The sequence below is a fragment of the Acomys minous genome (genome assembly GCF_964271855.1).
Source record: "Acomys minous genome assembly, chromosome: 14".
Lineage (NCBI taxonomy): Eukaryota > Metazoa > Chordata > Mammalia > Rodentia > Muridae > Acomys > Acomys minous.
The window spans coordinates 107,662,573-107,688,851 of NC_140496.1; the positions used below are offsets into that span (position 1 = coordinate 107,662,573).

The 26,279-nt window shown below is 46.3% G+C and overlaps 1 protein-coding gene across 1 annotated transcript; it reads right to left on the reverse strand.

Moving 5' to 3' along the window:
- Positions 1 to 1,760: 1,760 nt before the first annotated feature.
- ACADM (acyl-CoA dehydrogenase medium chain) lies at positions 1,761 to 24,121 on the reverse strand. Its single transcript, XM_084755484.1, has 12 exons — positions 23,974 to 24,121; positions 20,979 to 21,066; positions 18,143 to 18,240; positions 17,981 to 18,050; positions 17,631 to 17,731; positions 16,738 to 16,818; positions 15,435 to 15,565; positions 11,672 to 11,780; positions 8,663 to 8,803; positions 7,997 to 8,092; positions 4,476 to 4,724; positions 1,761 to 2,502 (listed from the first exon to the last, which is right to left on the reverse strand). The coding sequence occupies exons 1-12, from the start codon at positions 24,001 to 24,003 to the stop codon at positions 2,431 to 2,433; spliced, it is 1,266 nt and encodes a 421-aa protein (XP_084611610.1). The 5' UTR covers positions 24,004 to 24,121; the 3' UTR covers positions 1,761 to 2,430.
- Between the last annotated feature and the right edge of the window lie 2,158 nt (positions 24,122 to 26,279).

Consider the following 26,279-nt stretch of genomic DNA (forward strand, 5'->3'; position numbering starts at 1 on the left):
CCATCCTGGCCTAGAATCCCTAACAAAAAAAATTTTTTTTTTGATAAATTATAGTACATCTATTTAATAGACCAAAAAAGAGCCACATGTGTTGCTATGGGAAAGATGTACAAAAGATGTGAAAAGCCAGGCGTGGTGGTGCACGCCTTAATCTCAGCACTTGAGAAGCAGAGGCAGGAGGATCGCTGTGAGTTCAAGGCCAGCCTGGTCTACAAGGAATCCAGGACAGCCAAGGCTAACAAAGAGAAACCCTGTCTCGAAAAACCAACCAAACAAACAAACAAAAAAAAGGCTGTCCCTTGAGCTATGTTCTTTAGTTTTTAGGTTGTTTTTGTTTTTATTTGGTTTTTTGGACACGGGGTTTCTTTGTGTAACAGCCTTGGCTGGCCTGGACTCTATTTGTAGACCAGGCTGGCCTCGAACTCACAAAGATCTGCCTGCTTTTGCCTCCTGAGTGCTAGGATTAAAGGCGTGCCCAGCTCCATCACCAACCGGCTTGGCTTGGGCTCTTTAAACCACTAAAATAAGATTTACTTTTCACTCTGTACTGGTAAGTTAGTAGGATTTAACCTCTTCAATTTTAACCTTTTCTTCTTTTTAAAGGTCTTGGAATTGAATTCAAAGCTTTGAAAATTCTAGACACTGATTGTTCTCCCCAGCCCAGTTTGCCTCTTCAAAGAATAAAATATGCCTCTCCACCTCAAAGAACTATAGCTGTAACAATACTGCTTTATAGATTCATCTCCTCGCCCACCCACCCACCGACCCCATAGCCAACATGTCAGAGAGCTATGAAGGTGGCCAGTCTGAACTGGAAACTGCCATAGTTGAGCTGGGTATGGTGACGCAAGCACACAGAAACAGAGGCAAACGGATCTCTGTGAGTTCAAGGCCAGCCTGGTCTAAAAAGTGAGTCCAGGACAGACAGCCAGGGCTGTTACACAGAGAAACCCTGTCTTGAAAAACAAAAACAAAAACAAAAAAAGAAAAAGAAAGAAACAAAAATGCTATAGTTGTAAAATATAAATTGTGTGACACACTGCTTGTTTTAAAGTTTGTTTGTTGACTATCTCACAGCTTGCAGCATGTACTGTATAAACTCAGGCGTCTCCGCAGCCCGTGGTATCTTTCTCTTTAACATTTACCTATTTTGTGGAGTACATGTGTACATGTATACACGTGCATGCCGTAGTACGCTTGTGGAAGTCAGAGGACAACTCGAATGAGTCTCTTCTCCCCTCCTACCACGTGGGATTCAGGTGTTGAACCCAGCTTGCCAGGCACCATAAGTGCCCCACCCATAGATCCATCGCGCCAGCCCAGGAATGAAATCTCTAGTGTAGGACTTCATGCTTCTGGATAACCAGTAAAAACAAAACCAAACAAACAAACAACAAAAAAAACCAAAACAAGTCTAGGTAAAATGCAGTTATAAAAGCAGAATTCTAATTCCACTAAAACTTCTGAAGATGAATTTGAGAATAGAAAAACATTTTAAAAATACAGTCTGCCCTAGGGCTTGGAAGGTGTGGGTGCTTGGAAGATGAGGGTTCGAGTTTATCCTGGACTACTTAGCAAGTTGGAGGTAATCTGCTACGTGAGATGCTGCCTCAAAAAGTAAAATAAGATCCTGCTTTAATGAGTACTAAAATGCCTGTGGAGATTAGCGCTCGGGTGTTTGCCCTGGTCTCGGCGAGTATGTGACAGCACGCTTGGTCTGCGATGGTAAGAGCTAATAAAACTGCACACAGACACACAACACCATGGAACAGCACACAGCTTCTTTTATTTCAGTTCACTTCTAAAGTCGGGTGTGAAACACAGCTGTGTACAACAGCCCAAGCTTGTACAGACATGAAGCCATAGAAAAATAATTTAAGGTTAGCTTTATTGGATTATTTTAAACAAGACAGGTGAATTGTTGGTTCAGTATTAAGATTTTTCCAGAAATTTTTTTTTACAGTTTAATAATGGGAGAAAATGAATATTCGATTTTTCACTCTTTTGTGCAAAACAAAGTAAATATAAAATTAACACTTCAGCATAGAACGCTGTTTAGTCTTTGGATCTGATGGGTGCAAATCTACCATATTTCTCAGTGTTCCTCCTGTTCCTTCTTGTCACTTGCGTGAGCACTAAAGCTCCAGGGTACTCCTCCAGCTGTGGTTAACGTAAGAGATCACAGAGCAGTAACACAATCCAGGGAAGCGGCAGTAAGGCTAACTCGCTGTTCCAGTAATCCGAAGGGTCACGGAGCTCAGTAGCGGGGATGTACCACTGGGATAAACAGCACAGGTCTGGGGTATGCTTCTTTCATCTTTTACCTCATTGCCTTAGGGAGACGGTAAAGCCTTTGTTTTTCTCTGAAGCATAAACAGTGCTCTGAGCTCTCGTTATGTGGGGATGGAGCATCTTTCAAAGCAATGTCTGTTAGTTTTTGTACTTTTCGATGTGCTCGCGGGCAATGATCAGCCTCTGAATCTGTGCAGTGCCTTCATAGATCTGCAAGGCAAACACAAAATGGTGAGACACCGGCATTCCTTTGCTGTTTTGGGCCTACTGCAGCTCCAAACTAAGGTGTTAATTAAGCATTTTATTTTATTTCCCGAGTGCTGGGATTACAGGAGTGGGCCACCACCAACCAGTAAAATATTATTTTATGAGGACAGTTTAAATCATAATTTTTTAAAATATAAATTTATCTTACAAACTCAGGCAGCAGGCTTAAAACATCAAAAAAAACCATGATACTCACATTTCAAAATGTTTGGGGAATGTACGTAAGGCTCAGTGTCACCTGACTCTCTTGTTTTTTAACCTTCCTGAGGCGCTATTAGCCCTATCTCCTCAGGTTGCTCTCTGTTCCGACTATTCAGCGTGACTTTTCGGTGCTGCCTAAGGAGCTGGCACAGACACTGGAGGCCCTGGGCTTTAGTCCCTGCTGGTCCGCCCTCATCCCCACGCTACACTTCTAACCTCAGTCACTGTTCACTCACTCTTGGGTGGCAGAGGAGAGTCAGTGGTTGACAGTACGTGACAGGCTCTGGGAGAAAAGACTGGTGACTTGGGGTAGGGCACAGACTCCAGTGTTCAGCCTTCCAGGGTTTGAATAAAGACTAGACTGCAGAGGCTGACCACTGTGAAGACGAAACTCTGAGTGGCTTGTTTTTATTTTATGTATGTGAATATTTTGCGTCTGATGTGCCCCACATGCATGCCTGGTGCTGGTGGGTTACAAATGGCTACAAGCTCCAAGGTCGGTGCTGAGAATCAAACCCCAGGTCCTCTGCAGGAGCAGCTGGCGCGCATAATCGCCAAACTGTCTCTCCAGCCCCATACTCCTCAGTGCTGATAGTGCCATTCCTGGGCTTTCCTTTTCTAGGGCTAATGACACAGGCTTTCCTGTTGTATAAAATTAGGTCATAAACATCCAGAAAAGGCAGATGTGAAAAGAAAACGTAAAACGGAATGAAAACAATAGCCCGACCAGTTGCCCCCATGCCTCACTCCAGCACGTTGCATCTGACTTAGATTTCCTGTGAGTAGATCTGTCAAATCATCTGCTAGGGGGCTGCAGAACATGGCGGGCATCAAGAAGCCTGGGCTATAACTAACTCACAATGGAGAACCCTATGAAGCTACCCTGATTTTTCTTTTTCTTTCTTTCTTTCGTTCTTTTTTGTTTTTGATTTATTTATTTTTATTTTATGTGCATTACTATTTTTCCTGAATGCTGTACAATGGTGTCAGATCCTCTTGGAACTGAAGTTACAGACAGCTGTGAGCTGCCATATGGGGTGCTGGGTATTGAACCCGGGTCCTCTGGAAGATCAGCCAGTGCTGTTAACTGCTGAGCCGTCTCTCCAGGCCGCACCCTAACTTTTTCTAATTGTCTACTTAATTTCAGAGTTGAGTACCAGTTGTCAAAGACACATGGCTTTTGACTGTAAGCACCATTCCAAGAGATGTCAGGCAGCATTCAAGACAAGCACGTACACTTTTCAGAGGAAAAAAAAACGTAGATTGTAATTGGTTGAAATTCGAAGACTCCAAGAAGGCAGCGTTACACAGGTGGTACACGCCTGGCCTGTGTGGTTCACACCTGCGCCATTTACTGGCCTCACCCTTTCCCTCTTAGCAGCCACACTTAAGAAAAAACAAGTCTTCCTCTGTGCTGCTTAGGTAGGAAACACGACTCATGTAACTACATTTATTCTATCTGACGTTTTTTACGTGCACTGTTTAGGTGCACGCACGCTGTAGCGCCCGTGCAGAACTCCCAGGGACACACTTAGGACCCAGTTCTCTTCCGCAGGTGGAGAGCCAAATCAGGCTGTCAGGCTCGGCTCGTGGCAAGTGCCTTTACCCTCTGAGCCATTTCCCTGGTCCAAATGTCATCATTACCAGCAGCTTGAAGGCTACTGTTGTCATTTATGAATGTTCTGTCCCCTGAGACACAGCAGTTTAGAGCTCACCTGATAGATCTTGGCATCTCTCATCAGCTTTTCCACGGGGTATTCCGTGTTGAAGCCATAGCCTCCGAAAATCTGTACGGCATCAGTAGCTAACTGGTTGGCAATATCTCCGGCAAAGGCCTTTGCAATGGAGGCATAGTACGTGTTCCGGCGGCCCGAGTCAACCTCCCAGGCTGCTCGCTGGTAACTGAGTCTAGCGAGTTCAACTTTCATCGCCATTTCTGCGAGCAGAAATGAAACTCCTTGGTGCTAGAATTAAGGAGGAAACAGTTAGAAGACATCTATCCGCAGTATTTGTAACTATGTTCTTCAACCTTTTTTTTTTTTTACATTGCATTTTGCACTAATTGTGGACTTGCAGAAAAGTTACAGCCAGCTTCCCTTAGCTGTAAAGCAATATATGACCACAGACATATCATCAATGGAACTGGCATGGACCTGCACAGCTATATAGACCCTGGCCAGATTGGTCAAGTTTCCCACCAATGTCCTGTTATCTGTTTCAAGATCACAAATTGATTCTAGCTATTTTCTTCTCTTGGGTTTTTTGAGACAGGGATTTTCTGTGTAGCCCTGGCTACTATGGAATCACTTTATAAACTGGGCTGGCCTCAAACTCGAGATTTGCTTGCCTTGTCCCAAGTGCTGGGATTAAAGGCACCAGCTACAGGGCCCTCCCCTGTCTCTCACTACCCACCTCCTCCATTTCTTACTAGTTTTTCAAGACATGGTTTCTCTGTGTAGCCTTCGCTGTCCTGGAATTTGCTCTGTAGACTGGGCTAGCCTTGAATTTAGAAATTCTCCTGCCTCTGACTCCCGAGCGCTGGGATTAAAGGTGTGTGCCACCCCACTCAGCCTCTTTTCTCTTTTTTAAGGCATAATCTTACTATACAGCCAGCACTGATCTTGAACTCAAGGCCACCCCTGCTTTAGTTACTATTTCAGACACCTTCCCAGACTATTTAATTCCTGTCTTATTTTCTGACTTTTGTCCCTTTGAAGAATTTATTTTTGTAAGTTGCTCCATAGTTTGGGTTTATCTAATATTTTCTCATTATTAGAATGTGGTTTTGAGTATAGATGCAGAAAAAACTACCAAGTGCTCTCGTACTTGTAGTGTCTGCAGCAATTTCGACACATGGGGCATGAATGAACATGACACTGAACCTAGGGAACAGCCCAGTTGGTCTTGCACAGCCTGGCCCAGGCAGGCAGCTGTGATCCTCAGCCTCCTGAGTAGCTGGGGTGTCAGGCACGCTCCATCGAGCTCTGCCCTGCGGGGCTTTTAAACCAAAGTTATTACAGATGGAGAGAAATAGCTGTAACAGGTCCAAAAGGTTGCTATTCCTGTCCTTGTTATAATGTAGTTAGAGATGAAAGCCAACGCCTCCTGTGTGAGATGGCAAGAGCCATCCTGACTGACGCCGTCCATATGCATTACAGGGCAGAGGGACACTGTCATATCTCAGTACATGATGACGCCATCCACATCCGTTACAGGGCAGAGGGACACTGTCATATCTCACTACATGACTGATGACGTCCACATGCGTTACAGGGCAGAGGGACACAGATCATAGCTTAGGGCCACCTTGAGGCCCTCAGTAGGCGCTTCCCTTGACTGCTGATTGTGATTCATAGGAGTTGCTTTTTGCAACGTGTTCAGCGCGTGGCAGCCTCTCTCCACCTGATTCTGGTAACTCCATCTTATAGGTTTCATGTAGGGACTTAGATCGTGGCTTGCTCTGGATTCTTTGAAAGGATCTGTTCGGTGATGAGTAAGTTATCTCCAAAGTAAGTGTTCCCGAGGGAAGAAACTGCCAAGCCTCTTCTCCATATAGAGGACAGGATATGGAGATAAGTGATTATTTGGGTTCAATCCTTGGTTCTGCCATTTGTTGGTTGGGCCTAATATTCTCACACGTCATAAATGAAAAGGACAGTGTCTAACCACTGTATTGGGGAGTGAAATGGGTTGGTACGTGCAACACACATACGCAGAAGTGCCTGCAACAGAGAGAGCACCCGAAGCATTTTACTACAGCAGCTATTCCGTGACTACTTGTCAAACGAGACTAAAGTTAAAGGTTTCTAAAAATAGAAACTTCACCTCACATGAACAGCTTCTGAGGAGGGAGTGCGGGTGACCACTGACAAATCACAGACTATGTAATGCTGGGGGCTCACGGCGTGCAGTGAGCGGAGGAGGAAGATGCTTCCTTGAAGTCCATGAGTGAATGGAATTGGAAAGAAATGAAAGAGCACATTTGGGGAAAGCATAAGGTAGAGAGGACAGCAAGGCGATGACAGGTGACCACTGTGGAGGCCTGAGAACCCCACCTGCTTCTCATCGGACGCTTCCTGAGACTTGAGAATACATGTTAGTGAAGAGGGGACGAGAGGAGCAACAGGAAGTGAGCTTAGGTTTGGAAGTCACCTACAAATGTTAAGGAGCCATCTTTCAATCCTAGCATGGACCGCAGTGCAGAGGTCAGACCTAGAGAGAGAACACAGAAGTGCTCAGAGCCACAGAACCAGATGGAGCCAGACAGGGTCATTTTCCACCATGCCAAGTTTACTGAAGGGGGAACTGAGGCAGAAAGGAGTGAGGGAAAAGTTACTAACTGCCCACAGAAATAATCACGAGGCCAGGCTTGATGGGACACACCTTAACCCAGCACTCAGGAGGCAGAGACAGGTGGGTCTCAGGAGTTTGAGGGAAGCCTGGTCTAACAAAAAAATACATAAGGCTAGGTGGTGAGAGTGCATGCCTTTAATCCCAGCACTAGGGAGGCAGAGGCAGGTGGATTGCTGTGAGTATACAAAGCGAGTCCAGGATAGCCAAGGCTACACAGAGAAATCCTGTCTAAAACAACAAACAAACAAACAAATAAAAAACCACACTTACTGAGAACATATATTAAAAATATAGCACGGTTCAGTTCCACAGAAGGCAGCTACAAAATACAAGTTATTCTTTTTCTTAACATAACTCACAGGGTGACCAATTGTGAGCGACACCATCAAAAGAAATCTAGGCAGGCAATAGTAATAAGGCCACAGGCTCTTCTTCCCAACAGAACAGAGAAGGCGATTTTGTTCTTCAAAGGTAATTTCTATAAATATTTAGATGAAATGAGTGTCTCCAAATTTTAACAGAGCAGGCATGGTGATAAGGTCACCTCCTCAACAGGTGGGCGGGTGGATGCCAGCAAAACGCTTGCCACACAAGCACGAGGACCTGAGTTCAGATCCCGAGAGCCCATGAGAAGAGCTGTGTGCAGGAATCCCAGCGCCAGAGAGGCGGACTGACAGATCCCCCGAGCTCACCTAACCTACCTGGTCAGCCCCAGGCCAGTGAGAGACGCAAACAAAACAAAAAAGCCAACAGCAAAAGGACACCGAAGAAGGTCCTCTGGTCTCCATACAAATGTACAAATATGTACAATCAGCCTGAGCACACACACATGCACGCACGCGCACGCACGCATGCACACACGCACAAGAAAACAGTTGATTACCTCTACTAGCAGCTTTCCAAACGTTTTCCTGTCCAGGGCATACTTTGTAGCTTCATCCAGGGCTCTCTGGGCTAGCCCGACGGCGCCAGCTGCGACCTGGAATATTAATGTTGCGTGAGGCAAAAGCTCACACTGTCATCAAGCCACAGAGCACACACGGCTTGGCTCTTGCTAAAGGACTACACAGACAGGAAGTGGTGTCACTGGGGCTGACAAGGAGGGTACTGGGTTTATTATTTTTGAATTAAAGGTAATGGCAGGACTGGGGACACAGCTCAGTGGCCCTGAGTTTATCCCCCATTGCCGTGCAATAAATAAGTAAATAAATAAGTAGTATGAATGTGAGGCTGAGGCTCAGCCTGGAAAGGTCCTTTCTCTTTAACCAGGGAACAGCAGAGTACACAGCGATCCACAGCCAACGGGAATGATCAGGTTAGATCTAGATTTTCTGGAAATCTAGCAGAGACTATTTTAGCATCTGTTAAATCAGTTCTATACTGAGCAGCAAAAGAAGCGGAGCGATGCATAGGACTAGCGACAACCTGTCCACCGTTACTGACAAAAGCAGATATTGGAAAATAAAAACAGCGCCACACACGAAACGTGAAGATAAACACGCTCATTGAAAACCACAAAGCACAGGTCCTACAGACCCGATCAGCTTACCGTAGGTCTGGTTCTATCAAAAGCTCCCATTGCGATCTTGAAACCAGCTCCTTCGCCGATTAACACATTTTCCTTAGGCACTCTGACATCTTCAAAGGCAATTCCTCTGGTGTCGGAGCACCGCTGGCCCATGTTCAGTTCCTGGCAAGAAGATGACGAAAGGGCCAGTTAGGAGTCGCAGCAGCACTGCGGATCATTCCGTCGTGGCCTTTTGCAGTCACCTAAATCAGGGCTGTGGTACCTGCTCCTGGGTTGAGCTCCCACAGAACCCAGACACACTTGTTTCTAGTCTGGATCTTTCTAGAACTATGTGCCAGCCCCTGATCAAGAACAGTATTTCACAAACTGAAAACGACACCAACCTAAAATTCTCTATAACTATTGTATTTGTCAATGCCTGAAAGCTACCTGCTCTCCATCTGCCTGCCAAATCACTTTGCAAACACTCTTAGTACCTGTAATCATTAGTAAAATGATGTACTGAGCAAAACATGGAGTTTGCTCTCCTACTGTGTGTGGGGTTTATTTACACTTTTTATGCTGTAGGGCAGCATGAGCCTGGCAGAGCATGTGGACCAGGGATGTCTTGTAGGAAGCTGCTCTCCTCCCACGGTGTGGGACGGGGACTTGAACTCAGGCCGTCAGGCTTGATGAGAAGTGTCTTTACTCACTAAGCTGTCCCCAGCTCTGTCCTTATTTATATGGTCACCCCATGAGGTCTCTGTTCCAAGATTTTCAGTGGATCCTGGAAACTCTATATTGTACCAGGTCTTCATATGCAAAGCGTTTTTATATAATCATCATAATAAAACCTGACTCAGAAATTAACAACAGTAAGAGGTTAGACATAGAACAAAGTTAGGTGTTGTACCACACGCCTTTAGTCCCAGTGTTCAGGAGGCAGAGGCAGAGGCAGAGGCAGAGGCAGAGGCAGAGGCAGAGGCAGAGGCAGAGGCAGAGGCAGAGGCAGAGGCAGAGGCAGAGGCAGAGGCAGGCAGGATCACTGTGAGTTTGAGGCCAGTCTGGTCTACATAGTGATCTCAGGACAGCCAGGTCTACACAGAGAAACCCTGTCTCAAATAAACTAAAAACACACAAAAAAACCCAAAATGCCTCTTAGACTCATCCTAAACACACCATTTATAATGCACAAAACATTTTTGACAACATGAATCTCACGGATTTACAAATGGTCATTTGTTTAAAAGAACATTGTGGGAGGCTAAGTAGCTAATAACAAAAATATCTGCACCCTCCCCTCCCCCCCACACACACTAGAAAGCATGTCCCCAGGGGCAGAGATTTCTATCAGAGTACCTAGCACACAGTTTGCGTTCAGTAATAAATACTGATCCAGTTAGAGTTTTCCTAAGTGAAAACGAGATTAGAAACAACAAGACAGCATTAGCTGCCGTACCAAGAGATTAGAAACTAGACAGCATTAGCTGCCGTACCAATTTGCCGTGGCTGAAGTACAAGCCACGAGGAGGCTCCTTCCACTTAGCAGAGATGGGTCAGACATGGCCTGAGTCTGCCAGGAACCATTTCTAGTGGGGACCGCACGGCCTGCCACACGCACAAACACCAGTCTCTTGGGAGAAACGTGATTACCCACAGAACTCATATTCTGTATATACACGGGGTTAGTAGTCTATTTGTAAAGTGCACTCTGCCTTCGGTATCTTCTCTTTAAAATAAGGCCTAATACGGCACCAGAAACTGCGCAGGCCCCAAACCCGAGTCTATTAGTAAGAGACGCACTGCTGCTGCTCTCAGGTCGGCTTCTACCTTTGTGACTCAGTAAATCATTCATCTGGACCTTGGTTTCTGCAGTCAGTGATCAGGCTGAAGGGAGGGTCCGCAATCAAGAGGAGAGGGCCTGTCCTCGCCCCCTTCCACGAGACAAAGTCCCAGTGTGTAGCCCAGGCTGGCCCAGCATTTATGACCCTCCTGAGGCAGCCTTTGGGGTACTTGGGATGAGGTGTGCACCACCATGTCTGGCAGGAGTGACATACATCTTACTTACCCAAGAGCCACATTTCTAAAGTGGTCCAGACCCAGCACAGGGTTCTATAAGCAACAAAGGCTGCCTTAGAAACCTGTCCTAAGCATCGATTAAGCTTCCTCTCTCCAGTTCGGCTTAAGGAGACCAGCCCCAACATCTGACAGGTAGTTCAAACCAGTCCACAGGGGGGAGGAAGGCAGTTTGTTCGAGGAAGCTTCAGAACCCTGCGTCTTGATCACCACACCCCGCCTTTGCCATCGATGCAGGCATCGTGCATCGTTACTATTTCTCTTTGAAAACCCTGCTTTGCAAAAGCCTTTTATTCCATATTATAATCTTAAGCCATGCTTGTCAGCTCTCACCAGGACAACCTAAACCCTTTCCTTTTAAACCCTCCGCATGCTTGGAGACTGATCTTCAGATAAACCTCTTCTTTACAAAACACTCTCCCTCCCCCATAATTGACGTGGGTTGACACCCTCATGTGTCTTCAGGGCACAGAGGCTTCTGTAACGCTGTGGGGCTGTAAGTAACCCACCTATGCCACATGGCTCTCCTGTTCTAACCAAAGCGTGTGCAGGTCCACTGTGGGGGAGCAGTCATGGTGGCCTGGCTTCGGCCACATCTACAGCTGCCATGAAAATGACTTCAAAGATTTTCAGTGGCACAGAAACTATGTCCCCGATATCATCAAGACACAACTAGATTTTTATTCCAACTTAAATGCATTTTCATTAAAGGAAACAAATAAGAATTTTGACATTTACAGTTGAAATTGTACCTGTGCAGGTAATTGTTAAGAAAACACCCTGTTGCCAGGCGTGGTGGCTCACGGCTTTAATCCCAACACTCAGGAGGCACAGGCAGGTGGATCTCTGTGAGTTCAAGGCCAGCCTGGTCTACAAAGTGAGTCCAGGGCAGCCAGGACTACACAGAGAGACCCTGTCTTGAAAAACCAACCAAACAACCAACCAACCAGCCAAACAGAAAACCACACTGGTTACCTTCTTTCCAACGTGTATTCCTGGGGTGTCAGCTTCCACAATGAATCCAGTAAAGGCTTTACTAGCAGGCGTCTTAGGATCTGGGTTAGAGCGCGCCAATAAGAAATACCTAATGCACACAAACCGGTGATGACGATAATGAATAACACAAACTGATTACCAACTCAGCTCCCCCACCCCTTAGCAGAAGAGGAACTGAAGAATCAGATGCATTTGAAAACTTGCACAGATTCCAATTTTACTGTGTGGCCAGACTAATTCAACCATCTATTTCTCAACTGATGTGGTTTTTACATTTGGGGTAGTATGAGTTATTGGTTAAAAATTCCTCTGCAACGACAGGATGGAAGTAAACTGAGCGTGTTGGACTGGAACACCTGTCTGCTAGGTCTGTTGTATGTCTCACAGGACGAGCGGTCGGCAGGACGAACACTGACAGGGCTCCTGCGGCTGTGAGGGCTCGCCCTGTATGCAGCGAAGCCAGGGTGCATGCTGGACATGAATTATGAGGAAAGACTTTTCCCAGAAAGATTTAGAGGAGATGACACATGAGGGAGAAAGTAAGTAAGTAAGTAAGTTCTCTTTTTGGACTGTCACACCCAAACTCGTTTCCATAGATCCTCACGGGGGCTGGGGGAACCTTACAAAGGGCAAAGGGACATATGGCTTGGCAGTGAAACCCACCCCGAGCCTTGGAGTCAGCCCTAGCACGGGCAGAGAGTGGCCGAGTATTTTATTCTTCCTTAAGCGATGAACTTCTTTTTAGGCCGAAAACCCCAGTGATTTATCAATTTACCATCGACTATGGTTGTATTTAGTGATGGGAAAAGACAGAAAGTTATTTTCTAATTTCATGAGTCACTGAACTTGTCTTTTCAGGGAGGAATTATAATCAGTTCTTAAAACTGATGATTTAATTGCATTTGTTGTACTTCTCTCAGCTTGTTCGGTTTTCATGGCTTCCTTCCCTATTGCTGATGCGAGGACACCAACCGATACTGTTACTCTTGGTCACAGCCTCTCGCGTGTGTGCGATGAGCTGCACGGTCCACTAAGGTGGGACGCTTTCCACACTGCACATCACATAAATGTGCAGACACAGACCTTTTCCAGGGCCAACTGTTGCTGGGTTACACCTGTGGTCCTAGCATTGGGGGTGGGGTGGGGTGGGGTGGTGAGGCAGGAAGGTCACCAAGAGTCTGTGGCCAACCTATGCTCCACAGTGGTTTTCAGACCCACCTGAGCTACAGAGTAAAACTGTGTCAAAAAACAAACAAGCAAAAGACACTATTTTTTCCAGACTGGAAAATTAGTAACCCACTCTCTTACGGTAGTTTCAGTGAGAAAGGCCCCACAGGCTTACACAGCGGAATGTTTACTCACCAGGGAGTGGACCTATTTGAGAAGGATTAAAAGGTCTGGCCTTATTGGTGAGTTCAGCCTTGTTGGAGAAAGTCTGTTGCTGGGGATGCCAGCGCCCAGTCTGCCTGTCTGCCTGTCTCTCCCTCCCTGCTGCCTGAGAATCAGGGCATAAAGCTCTCAGCTGCTGCTCCAGCACCATGCCTGTCTGCTCCTGCCATGTTGGTATGGACTGACCCTTTAAAGGTGTAAGCAAGCCTCCACTTAACTGCTTCCTTTCCTAAGCATTGCCTGGTCCTGGTGTCTCCTCACAGCAGTGCAGTGGTAACCAAGACAGGCCCCAGACCCCTCCCAAGAGGTCTCTGTCATACTGTTATACTGATGGGTAAAACATAAATTTTCAAGATAACACATATGGGCCCTTTTCAATAATCTGAAAAGACTGTCCTTATAATGAGCTAGAACTTATATTTTTTGAAACTCCCATTCATTAATTCTAAACTGTCTTCTTGAAGTAATCATGCATGCCCACTGTATTTGATGTCAAAAAGTCAAGCAACTATCCGTCTGTCTGTCTGTCTGTCTGTCTGTCTATCTATCTATCTATCTTTCTATCCATCACCTATCTTTCCATCAACCTGTCTTGAGTCCCTCAGTGTGGCCTATAATAGCCTTGAACTTTTGATATTCCTATTTGTCTCCCAAGCTCTGGGGCTCAAGGCATGTGCCCCCACACCCAGCTGTGCTCTTTTTATTTTTTTCCTGAGACAGGGTTTCTCTGTGTAGCCTTGACTGTCCTGGACTACTCGATTTGTAGACCAGGCTGCCCTCGAACTCACAGCGATCCGCCTGCCTCTGCCTCCCAGGTGCTGGGATTAAAGGCATGCTCCACCACACCCGGCCAGCTGTGATCTTCTTTCCACGAAATATTAGTTCAAAAATTAAATTCTAAGCTTATTCCAAATTGACCCAGACAAGCTGTGTCAGAGCACGTTCCAGGCCTCCCCTGATGCCTGTTGGATCACTCAGCAGCATCTGCACTGACTTTTCGTCAAGGCTTGCCTTAACTGTGCTCCCGCCTGGCCATGGCTGCACTTGCACTTCCTCAGGCTGAAGTCATCCTGCCGCCAAAGCGCACCTCCACCCACATCTGCCTCCCTCAAACTTACACTTGTTTAAACCATCTTCTTATTTTCTTAAAATTCCATATTTACGTCAATGACTTTTGATTTTTAATGGGATATTATAGCATTTATTTACCTTTATTTTATGTGCATTGTTGTTTTACCTGCATGTACATCTATGCCTTGGATTTGCAGGCAGTTGTGAGCTGCCATGTATGTGCTAGGATTTGCACCTGGGTCCTCTGGAAGAAAAGTCTTAACCTCTGAGCCATCTATCCAGCCTGTGTACATTTTGAAGCTTTAGATTTAACTGACATCAAATACAGCCCTTTTCTTGTGTATAAACTGATGCTTTTGTCTTTTTGGGGAGCAGGGGGGCAGCAGTCCCGTGTAGCCTAGGCTGGCCTGAACTTGCTATGTAGCTGAAGATAGCCTTGAACTTCCTGATTCTTCTACGTTGGCTCCAAGTGCTAGGATTACAGTGGAAGCCACCATGAGTGCTTTGGGTGTTTTTTGTTTTTGTTTTTGTTTTTTTAATTTCTACACGATGCTGAGGGTCGAACCCAGGGCTCTGCATGCTGGGCAAAGATTGTGACCACTGAGTTACACCCCCATGGCCCAGGTTTAGGATCTTTTGTCTTTATTCTGTTTTTGGTTTTGACCCAGGTTTTAAGTCGCCTCTCCTGGGGATGGGCATCACAGCCCAGTGCTTGCCTGACGAGCACAGAGCTCGAGGTTCCCCATAGCCACAAATCTACTGAGAATCAGAGCAGCATCTTACCGATGCGTTCTGCTTTCCTTCAAGTGAGGAGAGAGGGCGGTGCCTGATACACTCAGTGGGGTTAGCTACCTATACTACATTGTACATGCTAGGCGGTGGCATCTTCTTTTTTTGTTGTTTGTTTGTTTTGCTTTTCGAGACAGGGTTTCTCTGTGTAGCTTTGCTTGTATTGGATTTGCTTTGCAGGCCAGGCTGGCCTCGAACACACAGCGATCTGCCTGCCTCTGCTGGGATTAAAGGCATGCGCTACCACGCTGGACTCATGTTAGACTTCTTAAGTTAACCTGGAAGAAATAGCTCAGAGGCTCAAAATAGTCCCTGAGTCACTGAGTTATTCATAACCTCGTACGGACCTCCCAGTCTCAAAACCACGGCTTGCTTTAACTGAGAGGCTTGGACACTGGAACGGGGAGACCCGGAAGGTATGTAACAGGGAAGCCAGGAAACCCGGAAGGTACTAGAACGGGGAAGCGCGGAGACCCGGAAGGAAGCGGCGTACCAGTTGGCCTTCCCTCCGTTGGTGATCCACATCTTCTGGCCGTTGATCACATACTCGTCGCCTTTCTTTTCCGCCTTGGTCTTGATGCCGGCCACATCAGAGCCTGCTGAGGGCTCTGTGACACAGTAGGCCTTGACAGAAGGCAGATGCAGGAGAGAAAAAAATTAAATGTTATCTATTAAATTGTGAGTATCTGTGGCAATATTATCATTTTGCTTGTTTGTTTTGTGGCTCTAGGCTACAACCCGGGTTTTCAAGTACATTAAGCAAGTGTTCTCCCAGTGAGCTACACCCCAGCCCCTGCATTTCATCTCTGGGGTGGTATCACAAGTGAATGTCTGAAAGTTACAACGCTATTAGAAAACCAAAGAAACTGCTCAAATGTTAAGATATTCAACATTTTAAAGCATTTTGACTCAATTTAAAACTAGGCATAGGATACAAATACAGGAAATATTAAAATATTAGGTCTAGTCAAACAAACTCATTAACTTCAACTTAATATATGTTGATTTATTTGAATATTTGTTGAGTATCTGGTATGTAGTAGGCTATAAAACCAGACAGGAAAACCAGAGCTAGAAGGCAGCCTGCCCTCAGGACTCTCTCAGGGTAACAGGTCAACCACACCAAGATCTGAGGAGCCAGCTGCCCTGAGATGATGCTCAAGTCAAGTCTCAGGCAGAAAGGATATTATATAGGAAGAGAAAAAAGGAAAAAGAGAGACTGCGTACTCTCTCCAGAAGTAACTGCATGAGATGAGGATTAAAAAATAGTCTGGGGACATAGCCCAGGATACACGAGGCCCGGTTCAATCCCAGGCACCAAATAACAGGTTCTGGGTGGCAGCACCTGTCAGTGGTCCCAGCACCAGGAAGGTGGAGGAAGGAGGGACAGGAGTTCAAGGTCAGTCAGAGCCACAGCACAGATAGGGGACAGAGTTCCTCAGGTCTCCCTAGTGCTGGAATCAAAGGTGTGTGCCACCCTGCCCAGCCAGAGAAGCAGCTTCTCTGTGGGGGAGATGAAGGCCAGCAGAGCTGCAACACCCACACCCAGATAACTGCTCACTCCTGGAGCTGCGGACATCTTTCTGAAAGCAGTCAGCAGCCACTCTGGGATCCAGAGACAAGTGGATTCTGCCTTGTGTAAAGAAGCAGGAGATTACGGAGACGCTGTCTTAACAGCCCTAAGCCTCTGCTGACTTCAGTCCTCATGTCATGCGGCCCAACAGACACATGCAGACTGAATGGCAGAGCCAGCACTCCTGGGCCCACTCCCTGGGGAACACGAGGGGCATACTCACACACATCATCGGCTGCTCGGTCATCCTCCCCAAATACTTCTTTTTTTGTTGATCATTTCCAGCAATAATCACAGGCATTTGCTACCAAGGAAAATCAACATTAAAACAGCAAGGTATTTTATTAGGTATGTTGCTACAGAAACACAGTTTAACAAATGAAAATGAGCTACCTGCCTCCTCCCAAAGGAGTAAATTAAAAAACAAACAAACAAAAAACAACAACAATAAAAAAAACTTGGCATTTGCTCTGAATGAAAAAGCTAACACGCAGGAAGACACATCTACTAATATCAGCTCTTTCTTAAGTTATAGGCAGGGCTTATTGGTGATATACAAAGACAGCTGACAGTAAGATGCTCACAGAGCAAGCTTAGGGTACGTGGCATGCTGTATATGAGCAGCCTCCTAAAAACTGCTCAGTACATTTCAGCACAGTGCCTGGGCAGCGGGCCAACAGGATGGCTTCTGAGCTGCCTCAGGCCTTGCCCTTGCACAAGAATGTCCATGGAAGCTGCAGCCAAAGTGTACAGTTTCCTCACAAGGACACCCAGAACCCCCAGTGCTGGAGACGAACAAAACTCCCGTCATCAAGCTGCGCAATTGTAGCTCCAGGCCAGGCTAGCAAATCTGCCCTACAGTTTTTAATGGAGATGAACCTAACTTTACTGTTATTATCTCACTAACAGCCCATGCAAATAGTTACCACGTTCTTAAGCGATAGCTTTACTTATTTCGTGCATGTGTGCACATGTGTGTGTACACGTGGCACAGCTTACTTCCGGAGGCCAGATGACAACTTGCGGGAATCAGCTGCCTCCTTCCTTCACAGACCATCGAGCCTTCACCCATTCCCTCGTCTCACCAGCCCCAGGGTGAGTTACTTTCTTACTTACCCCCAGAGAATTTGCTTCAATAGCGGTTTGCACTCCAGTGCACCCATACGCCAACTCCTCAGTAATTAAACAAGCGTCGAACGTGCCCAGTCCAAGGCCGCCTGCAGCACCAGAGTGTACACAGAATGTTACAGTGTGAAGAACAAACAACTCAAGGACCTCAGAAGCAGCTAGACACAGGAAAAATGCTTGCACTCTGTGCTGAGCACGAGGTTCCTCCAAGCCGGCCCAGTACTACGCCGCCCAACTAGGGAAACGGAGGCAGAAAGCCACTGGACTGACAACAACATTTCAGAGAATTCAGAGATTTTGCTAATTTTAGGTCTAAACACTGAAGGGGGCTTACTTACCACAACTCTCTGGAATGTGTGTGTTGATCAAACCAAGTTCCCAGGCTCTTTTAATTAGAGGGAACGGGTACTAAAAGGAAACGGAACAACACAGTTAAACTATGCCTAAAATCTCGGCGGGTGGGTAACGTGATCTCACGGTAGCGTGCGGGTGATACCTACTTCACCAGTTTTATCGTATTCTGCAGCGACTGGGATTATTTCCTCCCTGGCAAACTTTCGAGCAGTTATCTGAAATTCTTTCTGCTGTTCGGTCAACTCTAAGGGAAAATGATTTTTGAGAGCATCAAAAAGAGGAAACCAAGTTGAAGAAACAAGCCCACATTGTTGGCATGTGGAGATTTATACTTATTGTAAGCTATGCTTCTGACATCAGGAGGCATTCTAAGGAGACAATACACACTCCGTCGGCATCCAGTGATAAGACTTGTTTCAGAGAATTATGTAAGAACATCAACATCGTAATTTAAATTTCACTCTTCCTTTTAACCCCAACAAACTTAAGGATATGCATTCTAACAAATGAACTGCTGAAAGCAATAAGAAATTTCTCCAAATAGCAACTACATAAAACGTTCTGTATTACCAACAGGCACTATTCAAACAATTCACTTACAGCAAATAAAACTAGTCATTGTGGGGCTGGAGAGATGGCTGAGAGGTTAAGAGCACTGGCTGCTCTTCCAGAGGTCCTGAGTTCAATTCCCAGCAACCACATGGTGGCTCACAACCATCTATAATGTGATGTAATGCCCTCTTCTGGCGTGCAGGTATACATGTAGACACAACATTGTATACAAAATAAATAAATCTTTAAAAAAAAAAAAAACCAAAGAAACAAAAACCAAAAAAACAGAAAACTAGTCATTGTAAAATTAGTGGGATGACCCTGGGGTAGATGTAGATTACTAACCGCATTTTTGTAGACTTGTGCTATCTAGTGTTTCAATGTGGGCATGTCAACGTAAAAATGAAGCTGGAATGCAGCCAGCTGGTGGGGCATTTGCCTATCTATCCTGTGTGAGCCCTGAATTCCACTCCCCGAAGGAGGGTGGGGAACTGTTGTAGGTGGTATTGGGCATTTCAGGCAACTAGCTTAAGAGCCAAAGCATAAAAGAGCCAGTTGGGGTGGCACACACTTAATACCCAGCACTCAGACAGAAAAGGCAGGAGGATCTCTGTGAGTTCAAGGCTAGCCTGGGCTACAGCATGAGTTCCAGGACAAAGAAGGGTACACAGTGAGACCTCATCTTTAAAAAAAAAAAAAGAATATTTATGACTACAGTTATCATTTGTGTGGGGATATGAGAGGTAAAGTGTAAAAGATTGGGTCTTTCATCGTTATGACAAAGGGACTAAGGCTGAGTACTGTGTACTTCAGTCAGTGATTTACACAGCCAGACACCAGGCAAAAGTTTTCCTTTAAAACAACTGGCATAGCCAGGCATGGTGGCGCACACCTTTAATCCCAGCACTCGGGGGGCAGAGGCAGGCAAAGATTGCTGGATCAAGGCCAGCCTGGTCTACATAGTGAGTCCAGGACAGCCAAGCCTACACAGAGAAACCCTGTCTCAAGAAAACCAAAAATAAATGAACAAATAAATAAAACGACTGGCATGCTGTTTCTTTATGGTATATCACCAGTGAAAGTGAGTACAAATAAAAGAAAGGGGAAAAAAGATGAGGAGACTAAGACAGAGAGAGCAAGTGGCTCCTTGGGTCTCACGATGGCCGTGCAGTGGAGGAGGGGAGTTCTGATGCACACCGTCACAGATAGGAGACAATTCCTGTCAGGGTTACGGACGGCTCAAGGGTGGGAGGGAAGAAAGGCGTCCACCATTTTATTATGTGCTGGCAAACTGCCTTTGTAAACCCAGTAATCCTCACATATCCTATTGCAGACATTCTACCTACTTTTCTCATCAGAACCAGACTGACTGGTCTTATGCGTTTCTCTGTGTAGCCCTGGCTGCCCTAAAACTCACTGCGTAGACCAGCCTGGCCTTGAGCGCAGACACCCACCAGTGCTCTATCTGCCCTCCTGTCAGAGATTTGCAAGTGCCTCCAAACACCCCGGTCTAGGTCACCCTCTGGCAGTCAGCAGGTGTCAAAGACTCTTGCTGCTGCTCACTAGAATGAAGGAATTTATGTGTAAAAACTGAGAGTGGATGCCAGTCCCAGAGGAAAGGCTGCTATTTCAAACGCCCAGAGTCAACCTGCGATCCTCACACCATTGGGAAGTCTTTGTTTAAGTCAGTGTGTGTGTGTGTGTGTGTGTGTGTGTGTGTGTGTGTGTGTGTGTGTATGTGTGTGTGTAACTAGCTCACCTCTTAACTTTTCAGAGATCAAGTGAACAGAAAAAAAATGATTTCCTAACTAGAGGAAAGGAAAAAAATTGAAGCAAAAACCCTTTAGGACGGTGAAGGACACCCAAAACAGGATTTCTCTGAACATTTTTAACCCGAATGATTCATTTTATAAAAAGGAAAGAGAAATCTTGCTTCTTTTTCCTCCAGTACCACATTGTTCCCTGGTCTCAGGTCTGAGCAGGTCATATAATACCGTCAAACTGCAGCCCAGATAAATTGGGCCTATTTTTTAAAATCTTGTTGCAGTCATTGAATTGGGAACTGTTTAGAGAAATATTTGTCGAGAAGGGCGTGGCTGCTCACACCTTTAATCTCAGGACTAAGGAGCGAGAGGCAGGCAGATGAGTGAACTCCCAGCCTGCCTATCTCTCTGTAGAGCTATCTCGTGAGACTGCCTCCAAAGAAAACGAACTATTTGTTACATTTAACTTGTAAAGTTGGAGGCAATCCATATATATTCACAGGTACTCATTTATTTGGGCTACCCATTTGTTAAAAAGAGGAAGAATACCACAGATACGACCGGGTACACAGGGGCACCTACGAAAAAGCGCGATGCAGTGTGAACAGGCGTGACCGCTCTACTCATCCACAGACACATATTCCAAAGGACCCGATGTCGCACATACCAAAACTAAACCCCACGCCTGGCTCCTGCTTGAGCGACGCCTTCGTGTGCTGTGCTCGCCACTCAAAACAAGAAACGTTTCTCAGGGCCTGGAAAAGATACATAACAAGTAAGTCTGACAAGTAGCAATCACGTGGGAGAGCACTGGCCGGGCCACTGAGGTGGCCGGTCTGTAAGCTGCTTATTGTATAGACTGGTGACCTACTTTGAGCTCTGGAACGCACGTGGTAGGAGAAAACTGACTCCCACTACTGTCTTCTAGTCTGCACACCTGCTTTATGTACCCCGAGAGTTCTGTACAGACACACCCCCACACAAATTATCACCTACAGAGACCAGCAACAGTGAGCAGGGCATCTGTAAGGTTATGTTTGTATTCAAGAGCTATGAGGTTAAAGTCAGTACTGGGTACATTATAATTCAAATATCCAAACTATAAGCTAGACGGACACCTATCCATGAAGGAAATGTTATTTGATTTTGTATTTTATTTTCCTTTGTGTGTGTCTACATATACGTGTGTAACGTCCAAAAAAGCCAGAAGAGGGTGTGGGACAGACTCCCTGCAGCTGGGGTTACAGGCAGTCGAGAGTTGGGGCACAGGTGATGGGCAGCATACTTTGGTCCTCCCCAAAATTGACAAATACTGAACGGGGGAAAAAACCCAACCATAATCGGTTGCTCACTCGCAATCTCTCTTTCTCTCCCTCTCCCCTCCCTCCCACTCTCCCCTTTACCCCTCTCTCTCTCCCTCTCTCCCCCACTCTGTCCAAGTGAAGTTTTGCTGCCTCTGTTGTTAGTTCTGTTTTTGAGACCAGGTCTCAGTATGTACCCATGGCTGACCTGGAAAATCACCCTGTAGACCAGGCTGGCCTTGAACTCCCATAGAGCCATCAGCCTCTAGTTCACAGGTGCAGGGTTAAAGGCATGCGCTACCCACTCCAGGCCCTAATAATTTGGTTTGTGTTTGTTTTGAGACAAGTTCTTTTGAGGCAGTTGAGGCCAGGCCCAAGCCCGCTGTGGAATCCAGGCTGGCTCCACTTCTGAGGCTTAAAGAGTGATCAGCTGGACTCTATACAACTCACGTGCAGAGCCGACCACTGGGTTCATTATATACGGACATTAGGCATAAACTAGAGCAGCTCAACAGGTGGGCCTGCTCGCTGGTTGTGCAGGAGGATATGCAGGGGTGTGTGCGTGTGTCTGTGCATGCCTGCATGCCTGTGTGTGTGTGTAAACATCACAGAGGTAAGAAGTTAGCATTGCAACACTGAGCCCTAGTTTCGCAAACACCCATCTCAGAACAGTTCCAAATACACAATTTGCACTCACACCTGGGAACTAGGGCTCACTAATCCTAGTGGATAATTGGAGATTATTAAAAATAAGATAGGCAGGCTCAAAGGTAGCAGCTCTTAGAAGGCAGAGGTAAAGCTGTGAGCTCTGGACCAGCCTGGACTACAAAGTGAGACCCTATACAAACAAGCAATAAATGTGATGTCCTGACAGTCTACATTCACAATAAAACTGCTTTTTATCAGTCCTGGCTCTCTGCCCAAACCAGCAGAATTCTAATATGGGAGCAACCGTAACTTTCATCTTCAAGTCTGCAACAACAGCACAAGTAAAGTGTGGTTCTCCTCTTCCCTGGGGGTGGGGTGGGGGCGGGACGGCTGTTGGCCACCAGCCCACTGAGATCAGAGGAGGAGAAGACAAGGCGCAGAACCTGGCAGGCCTAAGCACAACTGAGATCTGGGAACCACGTCAGGAGAAGGCTCAACTTTAATCAGGGAGAATAAAGGCTATATGGGCCTTGGGGAGTGAGTGGGTGGGGGGCTTCCAGGACAGGTGTTCATAACTGGTTGAAACCAGGCACTTTTAGAACACTTGTTTTGCATTAGGCAGCATACTCCTATCCTATGAACGGGAACACAGTACCTAATTATCCTATAGGTGCAAGGAGGGGAAAGCTAGCAGGGAGCTGTGTCAAGGGCCATATATCAAGTGTGGTTAGGGGCATCTATGTCTAAAGACACTCTCCAGATGAAGTCAGGCAGAGAGCCTGAGGCCCTGCTGGGGAGAGGGAGTCCTGCACCTAACTACACTCAGAGTGGCTGTCCTGACTGGGAGGACTGCAACCTCCATCAGCGGGGTCCTTCCAACACTAAATAACATTCCTTAGAAATGCAAGTCTTGGTTTTATAGCCGTGTGGAAACAGAGACAAAGGAATATGAGCCTTCTGACTAGTTATGAGGCCAGGTTTCCTTCACCTGTCCTTGGAAGTACCCAGAAATCTTTAGTCCTGTTGCCGCAATTAAACATAACTTCAAAACCCTTCAATTTCTGCTTTCAGGGCTTGTTAACTTGTATAGTGATGGCCAGTGGGGAAAGGATTAATCAGTACAATAAAATCATTGTAAATTCTAAAACTACGGCTTTTGGGGCCAAAGGCAATTTTAAATCAGCTTCAGGCGGCATAAATGGAAGTCTTGTACGAATACATCGATAATATGTAACATATCAAAGAACCTAGTGTCTAGAAGAGAGTTTAGAAGACAAAATGCTGCAGAGTACAGATAAACCTCAAGAAAGTTACTCATAGGTTCCTCCCCCTTATGTTTTCTGGGAGGGTCTGTGCGGTACAAAACAACAGGCAGACTAAACCTATTCCTGGGCGAGCAGCAGTTTACTTCCCTTTCTGTTGGTAGGATTAGTTCTGGTCTGTGCGCACCCAGGATGGCCTGTTTACATCCTAACACCTGTTCACACCCGTAGCCGCAGAAAGGACACACTGATGCCTTCCCAGGGTGGGACTGCTGTGAAAGTTTTCTGCAAGTACTCCCCTTAGCTAGAGCGCGGTTCTGACACCGCGTTCCCACCCGAGTTAGGGACAAATGTCTGGAGCGCCCTGGCCGAGAGCGAAGCAGGTCCACAGGACCACCCTGCAGTGGTCAGCCGGCCTCCTGCTCCCGCCCTCCCTCCGGCTCCCGCTCACCCTGCATCCTCTCCGGAATGCTGCTGCCATGATGACTCCTCCTTGCTATGCAGGCTCCGGCCACCGCGCAGCTTGCAGTGAGGACTGGGGCCCCGCCCACAGGGGCGTGGCCCGGGAGGCTCCCCCTGCGCCTGCGCCCTGCCCACGGCTCTTCCAGAAGCCTTTGGCGGCTCGCTGGAAGGCTACATCCGGACTCCAAAGGTCGCGTCCTCCTGGCGGGCTCCCCGGGAAAGCTGGACCCGCATCCAGGCTAGAGGTCGGAGGCGGGCCTTTCCTGAAGTCAGCTGTGACCTTTACTCGGAGAGTCAGATCCTTTATGGCTTCAGTGTGACCGTTTGACAAACATTTGACTAGAACGAAAGTATGCCTGTGCTTCTGAATATTTAAATAGGAATTTGACTGCTTGTGAAGCTGGTGTAAGTCCAGGGCCCGGAGACTGAGAAGGAAGATTACCGCGAGTTGAGGCCAGAGCTAAGTTGCAAGACCTAAACAAACCAAAGCAAAACAGGTTCTCTGACTTCTACTTTTCTGAGCATTAAAAAAAAAAAAGATGTATTTATTATTTATGCAGTATTCTGTCTGTACGTCAGAAAAGGGCACCAGCTCTCATTATAGATGGTTATGAGCGCTCATTTGGTTGCTGGGAATTGAATTCAGGAAGGACTTTTGGCAGAATGGCCAGTACTCTTAACTTCTGAGCCGTCTCCCCAGCCCCTCCTGCACATTCTCAAGGTTACTTATTACCTACCCTTGTGGATATGAGGATCGTCCTTGGGAATGAAAACTGAGCCCATCCAGAAGCTCCCCAGCTAGTGAACATTGGCAGTGAGAACATTTTGGTCACAAGTTCTTACATTTTGCTTAAAGTTGCATTGTCTTCCAGTTAGACCTCATGCTTGAAGACAGTAGCTCGGTGTTGTGAAGGTGTCGGGTACCTCAGCTGCCAAAGCTCTCTCTTTCAAACAGCTGGGACACAGGAGTTTATTGCTGAGCCACTAAAGAGCAATGAAAAATTCTCAGCTCCTCTCTGCCTTGTCTGCAGCATCATGACACAGCAAAGCCTGGGAACCGAATGTGGATTCCACTGTGAGATAAATCTACAAGATTAATCTTTCAACAACACAACACAACAACAACAACAGTAATAATAATCTTTCCTGAGCCATAGTCTTATACTTCTAAGGGAACGTTCCAGAAAAGAGCACCTGCCTCTGAATGGTCTGTGAGACTGATTAGCTGTTTAGATCTCTAATTATGGACAGATCTGAACATCCCAGGCCCACAGTCAACATTGTCTGGGCCAGTTTTATACCCTTAGTAGCCGTTTATTGCCCTCCAGTGTGTGTGAGCTAATGGCTTTGTGACTGTTAGGTAAATCCTTCAGAGCGCACAGCCACACACCTGCCTTCCACCAACCCAAAGGCACACACTGTCAAGTCGTATCTGAAGCCTGTATCCGAGCCTTCCACCATTCTGTGATGTTTCCACCAACGCAGTTGAAAAGTACGTTGATGTATGTATGGCCTTCTTCGTTCTTTTTCCATTAAACTTACCCACAGTGCCACTTCTTTGGAACGTGGACTCGGGGGCGACATGGATAGAAGCCTTAGGAAGCACGCCCCTCTGGCCCTGGCATGGTGTCCTCACTCCGTTCTGTGCATTCGCCCTCAAGCAGGGATCTCATGGGTTGATGACACGCAGCACTTGAATCATTAACACGCTTGTGTGAAGTTAATTGGACGCCCACCCTAAGCTAAGGAGGCAGGTGCAGACCAAGGCCCTGGACTTTGGCTTTTGAGCTCAGGTGAGGAGTTGGAGCTCTTGGGCAAGAGCAGCTCTACGAGATTTATTAGTCTCAGAGTGAACTTAGGCATCATCACCCTCCAAATGTAAATGTTTACATAGCACATTGCCTGTGGGAGCAACCACCCCCACTGTCACTGTCTAGTCACTGTCAACGTGTGCATTTCTCCAGTGCCGGGTACTTGTTATTTCTTTTCTTTTCTTTCTTTAAAAAAAAAAAAAGATTTATTTATTTATTTATTATATATACAGTGTTCTGCCTGTAGGCCAGAAAAGGATATCAGATCACATTACAGATGGTTGTAAACCACCATGTGGTTGCTCGGAATTAAACTCAGGACCTTTGGGAGAGCAGACAGCACTCTTAACCACTGAGCCATCTCTCTAGCCCCCATCATTTGTTTTCAAACAAGTATTTCATTTACGTTTTTCCATTTCAGGTTGGGTTTAGCTTTTTAAAAAAAAATCTAATCAACCATCTCACAACAATATTATCTTTTTAA

Bases quoted from the DNA above. Each gene is read 5' to 3' on its own strand.
- ACADM (XM_084755484.1), bottom strand. From the start codon at position 24,003: ATGGCAGCAGCATTCCGGAGAGGATGCAGG. The intron at 21,067-23,973 runs GTGAGCGGGAGC...TATCTTTTCCAG, and splicing joins CATTCCGGAGAGGATGCAGG to GCCCTGAGAAACGTTTCTTG. The intron at 15,566-16,737 runs GTGAGTATGCCC...CCTTCTGTCAAG, and splicing joins CCGAGCAGCCGATGATGTGT to GCCTACTGTGTCACAGAGCC.